This window comes from Vidua chalybeata, chromosome Z (genome assembly GCF_026979565.1).
Source record: "Vidua chalybeata isolate OUT-0048 chromosome Z, bVidCha1 merged haplotype, whole genome shotgun sequence".
In the NCBI taxonomy this organism is placed as follows: domain Eukaryota; kingdom Metazoa; phylum Chordata; class Aves; order Passeriformes; family Viduidae; genus Vidua; species Vidua chalybeata.
In genome coordinates, this window is record NC_071570.1 from 37,465,618 (window position 1) to 37,476,738 (window position 11,121).

The following is an 11,121-nucleotide window of genomic DNA, read 5'->3' on the forward strand; positions in this document are numbered from 1 at the left end:
TCAAGCAGAACATTTCCATTTAATTGTGATCCCCAAACTTGCTTTGGTCTGTACAACTGCTTAAACATATCAACATAAGGCTCAAGATTTTAATTACAATGTAGCATTCACATGAAAACACTTTAAGCAGCATAACATGCTTTGTATTTGACAAAACATCCCCCAAATATCTGTACAGAATTATTTTGATACACAGTCTTTCTGGAACAAGATCTAAACCTTACAACATAAAACACAAAACTCCTTTTTGTCAGTGGTTAACAGCTGGTTTTGGTGATGTGTTTGTCATCAAAACTCTAGCAACAAATGCTTTTCAAGGTGTTTAAGACTGCAATATAGCTCTATATAATCTATACTTTAAATGAAGATTCTGCTTCCATGGTTTCATACATTTATTTGATGGAGTATCAGATTACACTGTCATAAAATTCTATTTACTATTTAAAGTAAAATGATAAATGTTATGAAAAAATACCTTTATTACATCAGTGATGCTTTAACTAAAGTGAATATTAAGACTATTAACCAGGAGTTGAAAGTTTCAGGCCCTGATATTGAAAGCACTTTTATATGTCCTGAACTTTACATGCAAGGAGTCTCCCTGGCAGCAGAGGGACCACTCTGATAGGCAATGTTAAGTGTGTGCCTAAGGTGTGCAGACTGTGGGCCAAAGTATTCAGAGAGGCGCATGTGTATTACGCAGAAAAATGTCCTCAGAACATAAATAAAATCTGATGTTTTTAGTATATACACATACTGAAAACTAATATTCTTAAGTGGAAAGATATGTTTTCTTTTTCTCTTAGAAAGGCATATATTCCCATTTCACTCAGAAAGTGCTTATGTATTCTCAGCTCGAGAATTATCTCATCAGCTGTGAATCTAGCATGAACAACAAATCTAAGCTAAGAATGCCTTATCAGCAGGAAATACTGAGGGAAGAGAAGGCTGGCAATCATTTCTATATACCTTGTATTCATAACAAACCTTCTCATAGAGAAGAATACACTTTTAAATATTTTCAATCCTGATATATATATACAATGATAAAAATTCACATTTTCATGCTTTAGTGAGACACTTTAAAATCCTGCTGCAGGCAGCTCTCAGAGTGGCTGTGTCCAGTTCCTAGCAGCTGCCTCATATTCAGCTCTAGTACCAGAAGCTTAAACTCTTGATAGCTGAGCAGCTATGGGGAAGGAACAAGAACAATTCTACCAGACTTGGAAAGGGAAAGAAAAGAGGAAAAAAAGCAAGTGATGGGGTCTTTCTATTTCCAGAGGCACAGCAGCTCTCCTGTGTCCCTCAACAAGACAAGGCAGTTCACGTTTCCAGTCCCATCAGACCTGCTTTGTACCATTTCCAATGCAGGGCCCAAGTGCAATGTCTGTTCCACACAGTCCTCAGTAGTCTAAAGGAAATGTACCCACCACACAGCAAGAGAAAAATAGCCCTTTGAAGCACAGCTGAACCCCTCTTCCCACGGAATAGGCAGAACACCTATCTATTGCACCAGTTTTTCCAATATACCAGGAACTATCCCCAGGGTTGATGCCTTTCATGGCTATCTATATGCACTTTTCTGACAAATTCAATGTCTCTGTGGGGAAGGTGACCTGGAGAGGGCCACTCTTGGGTGCAGAGCTGGCCCCGCCACCAGAGCTGATTTCGCTCACCAGGAAGACGCTCTCGGAGTCATGTCCCTGTGAGGAGTCCGAGGTGTCAGAGCTCTGCAGTGTCCTTACGGATGTGGTGTCGGATTGAGCAGAGCTGGCGCTGGGGCCCGGGAGCAGCATGCGGCCCCCGACGCTGCTCTCGCTCAGCTCCGGAGGGTACAGCAGCGTCTGGGAGGTGCTGCTGATCTCCCTCAGCTCGCGCGAGATGAAGGAGGGCGACTGGCTGGACACGGCAGAGGAGGTCCTGCGCCCATCCACGCAGTTGAAGTTGCCCCCCGAGTGCTGCCTCCGCGCTCCTCCAATGCGGCAGAAGAGGCATTTGATCTTTTCGATGGCTTTGCTGAGCACAGTCTTGCGGAGGAGGATGTAGATCCACGGGTCCAAAATGGGGTTCACCGAGGCAATGCGGATGGCTTGCAGGTCAGGGTTTTGCCTGACATCTTCCACCGATTCAGGTCGGTACAGCTGGTTCACGAAGACACGGACCTACCCAAGGAGAAGGGGAAAAAGACACAATTATATAATTGCATCAGGATAGAAAAGCTTACGCTTCAAAGCAGAGATCTAGATTTGCAGATGTAAGCTACGACAGAAGAGCAGGCTGGCAAAGTTTGGTATCTCAGATTGGCAGCCATGAATTTGTTTATGGAAATAGCAAAATAAGACCAGATGAAAAGTTTAACACCTTTGTGTACCTTTGGTACACACCAAGTCTCATGCAGCCTGTAAAGAGGTAACTGACTGGGGAGACCTGACCAGTTCCTCTAGCAATAATCACTTAGAAATGAACTGAAACACACATGATAATCCAAGTACATGAGACTCTGTAAGCAAGTCCTGAGTTGTCAATTCCCAAGTTTAGAAATGTATTTTCCTGGCACCTGTTCTTACTGGAGCTGTTTATATAACTGCAAGTGTTTGCTTGCTGTAGCATGGTTTAGAAAAACAGAAACGTAAAAAAAAAGAAAAGGAGGAAAAAAAAGCCCCAAAAGACAGGTCGCCCAGCTAGGAGATTTTTAACAGGCCAAGATATTGAGATTATTTCAGCACTGGACTACTCTGTTCTCCTATACAAGCCAGCATTTTGGCTTCACTTACAAAAATACTGATGAAGTGGTCAAGAGTTTAAGATGTTGAAGTTGATGTGCGACTATTTAATTAGTGATTCTAGTTTATCATGCACTAATTTTAAAACTGAAGGGCCCTGTCTTCTACACAGAAATGTATTCTTCAGCTTACTCTGCTAGTTTCTTCTTCAGTTGGTATCTTTCCTTGTTTAGAAGCCACTTTTGTAAATACCGCTGGTAAGGCAGAGTCCACAATGGCATCAATTGTTTTGTTGATCAGTCTCAAATAGCTCTTCTCCATTTTAGCAAGACCTAAGCAGTGTCCAGTTAGAGAAAGGCTTAGGAAAGCCACCGAAAAGTGAATAATGGGAGATTCTATTTTCTTCAGGTTCCTTAAGGTAAGTCAAAATAAATCCCTTAATTATATTTTTATCTGATACAGTAAAAATCTAGTAGCAAAATTATGAGGTTTTTAGAATCTCATCCTTGGGTCCTGAAATGAATCAAGGCCTGCCTAGCTATGAGGTTACAGTCATGAAGGCAAGCAAGCATTTAAATAAATGACCCAAATTAGGATAGCCCTCATAAGTAATTTTTTTACATGTCCTCTGTGTGAAGCCATCCAAGTCCAGTGGAAAATTTCACAGTTCTTGAGAAATTTTCTTGCAGGAGGGCAATGTGGTGGCATTCAGCCTTGTCAGTGTTTAGAGATGGAATATTCTCCAAAGCTATCAGTGGTATGTTTAGAATAACGCAGAATCCCTCTGTGGAAGCCCTGTGCCTACAGTCTCTCTCAAAAGGACTGTCAAATTGAAGATTCAGTATACTTCCTTTCTCAGTACTTTTCTCTTGATTTATGGGTAACCTAGTGAACTCAAGATATGGGAAAATGTTGAATTTATAAAGCAATATAGTGATGCCAGTTTTATCCACAGTTACTTTTCTAATGATTTATAACACTGCAAATGTCTTCCTGACTACTGATTTCTTGGCCTTATTGATCTGCTTCATTCAGGTGCTTCAAAGAGTATTCCTATGCATGACAAACTTATTTTTATGGCTTTTGAAAAAAAATTGTTAATAATATTTCCTCCTTTTTTTTAATATTTGGCTTTATTTTAAACTATTTTGGACATAATTTTATTTTTCATTATTAACTTTATAAATAACTCCATTATAATTTTATTTATAAGATTGTAATTTTATTATTTTATTTATTATTCTGACTGTTTGTTCTGTAAGCAGCTTTCCCTATTTATGCTGTTAATAAAGGATTTGTAAATAAATTATTCGTAATTAATTAGTATTAATTATTATTCGTAAATAAATTATTTGTAAATAAATAAGTTGTTGCTCCCAGGCAACACCGCTAGATGGCGCGGCTGCCCCGCGGCGGGTGTGGATCTTTTCACAATATGTGTGCGTGCGTACAATGTGAATTTATGTACGAGGTGTATGTGTACATATGTATAATATGCATATGTTTATGTGCATAATGTGTGCATACGTACCACAGGTGTGTGCATTTGTGTAATATGTATGTGTGTATGTCTATAAAGTGTAGATATGTATGATGTGTATGTGTGTATATGTGTAGTGTGTATAACAAATCCACCCAGACCGCCTGAAAACCAGAAGGCACACTTTGAAGACAGCTGAAGAAATACACAGTTCAATTCAACTTGGAGACCTAGCTTACATTTTTTTTTTAAACTCAGAGCTATAGTTACACGTCAGTGATTTAATAGTCGGATTGTTCTTTTGATAAGCAGCACGTGAAATTGAGGTACCTATTCCACCTCTTTCTGCTACCTGGCAGACTTTATGGAAAGACAAAAATGTCATCCAGTGCTCACTCTGTGGCTTAAAAGGATGGCTGAAAAGGATTACTGCTAATGGTACAGGACAGCTCATTTTATGCTCTCTGCATGCTGTATTTCCTTTTGACAGCTATGCAGCATGCAGAGGTTAATGATTCACAGAGTGAGCCTAGTCATTGAAAACTCTGATTGTACAAAACTGTTTCTACTTCCCAAAAGAGACACATACAAAATTAATTCCCCAGAATGTCACATGCATTTATCAGTTCAGACCTATTGTTGTCTTACATTAATCACAATAGAGTAAAAATTTATCCGTGTAGGAACGTAAGTTCTATCCTTCTTTGCTTACTGGTGAAACAACATTGAGTAAAGGATCACTTAAAATTACAGCAAGACATGCACCCTCTTTTGGCTACAAGTCCTCTGCTGCAGGAGGTTACATGGTAAAAGTTATTGCCTGCCATCTTCTCAGCAAGTGACAAGTAAGTGGAATGCGCTGCTAAATAAATTATCTAATCTGATGCTTGGATTTGTGCAATTTCAAATCCTAATTAAAAAGGAAGCAAACTAGAACAATTCAGATCTCTAAAAAATAGGTTTGTGTATTAGGTTTGCAGCTGTAGAATTCAGACAACGTATCTTAAGAGTACTAGCAGTTTATTTGCAATTAAGAACTACACAGCTCTAAGGTACGCCAAGTTTATGCTCCAGACAGGTACTTTTAAGATCAGAGTCCTTGTGCTGTTTGCGCTTTTCCTTTTTACTAACTACAGATGCAAGTCATGACTTCTAATCCTATGAGGCACTATAAAGTGACTTTTGTAGTTACAGTCACACTTGTAATTGCTTCCACAGCTTCTACCTGCCCTCAAAATCTCCCCACATGCTGATATGATAAATTAAAAAAACATATGGTAGTAAGCAGGAACGAGTTTTGCAGCTCCACAAGCCAATCACCTTTGCCCTTCAAGATCTTACTGTCTGCTTGGTGACTACTCCACTGCCAAAAATCATGCCTGACACCTTGCAGTTGGTCATGGACAGTCCCTGATACTGAAAAGCTGCAACTAGCCAAGCCAAGCCAATTAGATCAATTAAACATCAAGTTAGAAAATCCTAATCATTTCATGCAATAAACAAGATGTACACCCTGAAACATTACATTTTATTTTTCATATCACCATAATTTAACAACGTTCAGTGGTCAGAATGAGAAAAAGATCACACACTTAAAGTTTTTAAGAGTATCTGACAGACTGCTGGAGTGAATTCCAGACTTTCAGTAGTATGTGCCTATTTACTCTTGAAACAGCTTGTTTTTTTTAGAAAGCCCAGATAAAACTTTCTGCTCTCTTCTTGTCGAAATCTCTTCTAATATAACTTATTCCATACATTTTACACTATGTAATTCTTATTTTTAAAAAGCTCAAAATATTTTAAGAGATGACATAAGCCGTGTGGAGTCAAGACACGAGTCAGCACATAAGTTACGTGCTTTTCTTACTTAATTTTTAAACTATTGTCAGATTCATGTCTTTCACATCCTCTTCTGCACATTGAGAATACACCAGTTTATATAAAGTTTCCTTCACAAATCCATTTTTCATTCTTTTTTTTTTCCTTGATACATTTGATCAGCCTTCCCTCAAGTTCATTTAGCAGTTTGCATAACCCCCCATAATTTTGTTACAGCACTTGTTACCTTAAACTTTTGCAGACTTTATGAATAATCACTAAATCTCTAAACTACCCTATGTGTAAATCATATGCTGAAGCATTTCATTATTAAAACCTGCTGTTATCTGTGACTCAGTTATTTCAGGGCTGTTTAATATTTCAGGTCTTAAATTTTTTTCTATCAAACCATAATAAGTGGTTCCTGTTGGATTGACCCCATCTGCTATCTTACTATCTTATGAAAGTGTCTAAAATGTTAGTAGTTTATGTGTCTTTTTCAGAAATTGCTTTTCTTTGACTTACTTGATGGTTTATTGAGCTGAAATCATCAGCGGGAAGTCAGCTCATCAAAAGAAAACTTAAGTCATAAAGCACCCTCTGAGCCTGCTTTGTGTATCTGAATCATTCTGGCACCACTTTTATGCTTCTTGATGACTGCCAGGCTGAACTGAGGACTCCTTAAAACTCCTCCGAGTCATGAAAATGTAAGTCTATTAGTATATATTAGTCTATTAGTCTATATTAGTAATCTACCTACTTCACCTAGTGGATCTTTCTAGGGAATTATACTACAAAGGTGTCACTTCTCTGAGTTTCCCCATTCTTAACCTCAGTGTCCGTGCATCCAGAGGGCTTAACACAACAGCATACCTGGCAGTTCGTCATGGCACAAAGCAGCGCAAGTGGCTGTGGCTTATTCCCGCAGAGGGAGGGAAAAGACTTTAAAAAGCTACTTAACAATGAGGAAATTTAACCACACTGGACACTGTGATGATGTGTATCTATGTGGTTATTTGGGTTTGTTTTTTCAGAAAAAGCTTCTTTTTATTTTTAGTCATCTATCTAAATAAAATGAGAGCTTCTTACGTCATTTTAGATAGAGAAAATACATACTGCTTTAGCAGGTAAAAGCTAACTTATGTGAACATTGCCAAGGTAATACTCTGCCTTTATATGAAGTGAAATCAAGGTCTGGGAGAGCTCTACAACTTTTATCACCTGCACCTTCACATACTTCTGCTATATGCAAGTTTTTCACTAGCTACTGTTTAAATAATAAACCTTTTGCCTCACCCAGGTTCATTAATTTTAACTCTCAACAATCCAGTTCACTTTCTGGTAAACCCTCCCTCTTGATTCTTCCCCCTCACCCCCCCTTTTTTTCTAAAGTATTATTTAAAAGACTGCCTAGGTGCAAATGGATATAAACTATTTCATTTTGCATTTCACATACAGACTTCTCAGCACTCCTTTAGATGCTTTGCTACAGGATAAGGCTTGTTTTCTGAAGCTGCTTAAGTCCATCACATCATGACACTGTATTTAATTCAGAGAACTCATTCTCTGCATTTACCAAGCACCTCTTTTGAAAATGCAGTATTTTTCTTTCGTGAAGTAGCTGTTTTGATGCTAGATTAATCAAATTAAGTATTGTCGCCTGCCAGTACTGTCAGGGTTTCAGCCACCTGATGCATCCCGGTGCAGCGAGTCAGCCTACACCTGCTGTTTCTGGAGCTGGACTGCAGGGCAGGCTGGCACAGTTCCTCTGTCTAAGGCATGTGCTCCTCCCAGGGACACCCTGTGTGCAGCTCAGACAGCACCTCTCAACCTCCTTTGGATGTCAGGCAATGAACACATGGCACCACGCTCAGTCACGCCTTGCCACCACACCAAGTGACGACACCAAACGAGAGGAGATGGCCTTTGGTAATGGCTGGGACCCTGGTGCTGCAGCACAGCCACACTTCACTAGCTCCTGTTTGTCAGTAATACGGCAGCTCTGACCAACCCTGCCATTACAGCTTCTCTGAGCAGGGGGACAGACTCGCTGACACCTGAGTCCTGTTCACATGCACTTCTCCAAACTTCCTTACAGTCATACACACTGTTTTGCATCTCCAGCTGGCCAGCTCTATTTGACATACATGGCACCCCCTCTCTGTGACAGGAATCACCCTACTGACAAGAAACATCCTTTAAAAAGTCCTTCTAAAAACACCTTCTGTCTGACAGCCACTGCTTTAGTCCCTACACTGTGTTTTGTAAGATGGAAAATAGGGCAAGCCAACTATTTGTTTAATGTCTCTGAGCCAGACTAGTACAGGATTTTTGACAAGCTTTATTATGGCTGTTGGCAAGCAAGAACTCTGCCTCTAGCTGGTGGATTTGGGTTTTTTTGTCTTTCCTGAAGATAAGGTGGAGGAATAGAAAAAGCATGTGTTCAATTTAATAACGCTAATTGTATCAGCCTTTTCAGAAAAAGAGCAAACAGTTAGCTGTAATGTTGTTTGACATTTCAGTGTGATCTCAAGGTTTATGTGGGCCAGATTCCTCCAACACTCATTTCACGGAGCAATACACCGACAGATGGTTCCACTGAGTTCACTCCTCCCACTGTGTGGGGAACTCCTGAAAGGATGCCTATATGGGATCTACCCCAGAGGTGGTGCATGAATCCCTGAGGAGTGGAACCTTAACTCAGGTTTTGGTTGTGAAGAACTCTGTATGTTGCTAGTGCCAAGTGAAAACAACTCTGTCCTCTTTTGGCACATCAGGGACTCTTGCACCCAACAGCAACAGCATGCACATTTTAAAAACACACTAAACAGCCAGAAATGCAGGCCAGTCCCAAGCCTCACTTAACACAAATTAATTTTGCAGGTGGAGTTTAAAGTGCCTTTAGCACTCAGGATTTTACTATGTAGATTCCAGTTGAACAGCGAAACAATTATTGAGATTTTTGGCACTCTATTTTATCAAGTAAAGGGCTCTAGAACTTAAGCAGCTTTCTTTTTGTGTAAATGTAAATTTACCCAACTTTCTCTTATCATGCATGTATGCTAACAGCCATTGAGTTATTGTAACAATTTGTGACACTAACTACAGGTGCCACAAATAAGCACTTATTCCAACAGGAACCTGTTTGACAAGCAGACTAGGAGAAGAAAAGATTCTGTAGTAAGGGTGATGGAACAGAAGAAGGGTTGCATGATGTTACTCACCACCAGAGGAATGGAGCAGATGACCACGACCAGGGAAGTGGCAATGAGCAGAATAACCATCTGGATTTCTGCTCCAGCCATCCGACGGAAGCTCCGGCGTCTGCGAAAGTCAGATAAACGGCTGGAGGTGGTGTCTGTCCCCAAGGACGTGCGGCGCATGAACTGGCGGTGCATGCGAATGAGGGCCACACACACCAGGATGTTGCAGATCACAGTCACCAGGATCAGGAAGGAGCTGAAGCCCGCGTACATGTAGGAATATGCTGCATGGGTGGACACGTTTGTTCGCCAGTCTATGAAACACCAAGTGTAAGGGTACTGCAAAGTAGATTTGCCGAGCCCCATGCTGGGGAGGGCGCAGAACAACACGTTGGAAGCGTAGATGGCAAAGAGCGTGAGTCCTGCCAGCTTCTTGTCTACGTAATGGTTGTAGAAATAGGCATGATTGATGGCCAGGTACCTCTCTATAGACATGGCACAGATAATGCTGAGGCCAGAAAGCCCAAAGAAGAGGAGGATGAAAGAACTGTACTCACACAGTGCAGCTCCTCCTGGCCATTGGTTCTGCAGATAAGTGGCAATTGTGACCGGACTCACCAGGCAGGTCCCCAAGAGATCTGTGACTGCCAGTCCACAGACCAGTGTGTAGAAAGTGGTCTCCTTCTGCTCCTTCCTGGACTTGCAGAGCACCACGATGGCTATGAGGTTGCCCACCACGCCGAAGATGAACATGACAGTGGGGATAGTGGGGGGCTTCCCGCCTTCGGCCCCGCTGGCAGTCCCGTTGGCGGAGCCGTTCGCAGGTGGCATGATGGTGGGGTCGAATGACATGATACCCACGCTGCAGCTGGTGAGCTGGGAGACGGCAAGATCGGGTCCGAAAAGGAAAAGCCGAAAAGCAGAGGGGAGAGGGTTGTATAGTGCGAAAATAAAAATTCAAATGCGCGAGATATAAAAAAGAAAAAAAAAAAAAAAAAAAAAAAAAAAAAAAAAAAAAAAGAAGAAGAAAGTGGCGTGAAAGAAAGAAAGAAAGAAAGAAAGAAAGAAAGAAAGAAACAAAGAAACAAAGAAACAAAGAAAGAAACAAAGAAAGAAAAGTCCTAAAATGAGGCCGAACCGGGGTATCGTCCGTCAACCACCGACCGCAGCCGAGAGAGCCGGGGCTGCCTCTTCCTGCCGCAGCGTTCCGCGCCCAACCCGGAGCGGGATCGGGGCGGCCCGAGCGGAGCCGCCTCACCGCCTCTCGCACCGACTCCGGGGAGGGCTCAGCGCGGCGCTGGGGCGGCGGCTCCAGGTGCCCTCGGGGCGGCGTGAGAAGATGCCGGAACGCGGTGGCCGCAGCTCATCCCCCGCCGCCGGCCAGCGGTGCGCGGCGCTGCGCGGAACAGAGCGGAGCGGAGCGGTGCGATGCGGTGTCGGCCGTGCGGGGCGCGGCCACGGTCTCAGCCCCCGCGGCGCTCCCGCCGAGTTTCGCCGGGGAGGGCGGGGGCGGCCCGGGCCGCTCCGCCACCGCTCCCCGCCCTCTCGCCCCATTGGCCGCGCCTGGCAGGACAGGTTGCGCGGGGCGGGGGCAGGGCGGGGGCCGGGCGGGGGCTGGGGGCACCTGTGCGTGCGGCGCGACCCCGCGGCGCGGCCCGTGTGCCCCTCGGGTGCGGCCGGCGGCAGCGCAGGCTGCTCGCACTGAAAGCGCCGCGGTGCTGGACGGCGTTTGCCGCGGAGCTGGGCTGTCGCTTGCCCGGCCCGCCGTGCTCCAGCGTAGGACCCGGGGAGGGGTCCCGCTGTCCGAGTGCCGGGCCGAGCCCGTGTCACCCCCGCGCCCGCCGGGCCGCGCATCACAGAGAGGGGCCCGACGGGGTGACGCCGCACAGGACGCCCG

The 11,121-nt window shown here is 43.4% G+C and overlaps 1 protein-coding gene across 1 annotated transcript; it reads right to left on the bottom strand.

Moving 5' to 3' along the window:
* PTGER4 (prostaglandin E receptor 4) lies at positions 1 to 10,126 on the bottom strand. Its single transcript, XM_053931776.1, has 2 exons — positions 9,246 to 10,126; positions 1 to 2,162 (listed from the first exon to the last, which is right to left on the bottom strand). Exons 1-2 carry the CDS (start codon positions 10,074 to 10,076, stop codon positions 1,569 to 1,571), a joined length of 1,425 nt encoding a protein of 474 aa, XP_053787751.1. The 5' UTR covers positions 10,077 to 10,126; the 3' UTR covers positions 1 to 1,568.
* Positions 10,127 to 11,121: the final 995 nt, after the last annotated feature.

Bases quoted from the DNA above. Each gene is read 5' to 3' on its own strand.
- PTGER4 (XM_053931776.1), bottom strand. From the start codon at position 10,076: ATGTCATTCGACCCCACCATCATGCCACCTGCGAACGGCTCCGCCAAC. The intron at 2,163-9,245 runs GTGAGTAACATC...CTCCTTGGGTAG, and splicing joins TCTGCTCCATTCCTCTGGTG to GTCCGTGTCTTCGTGAACCA.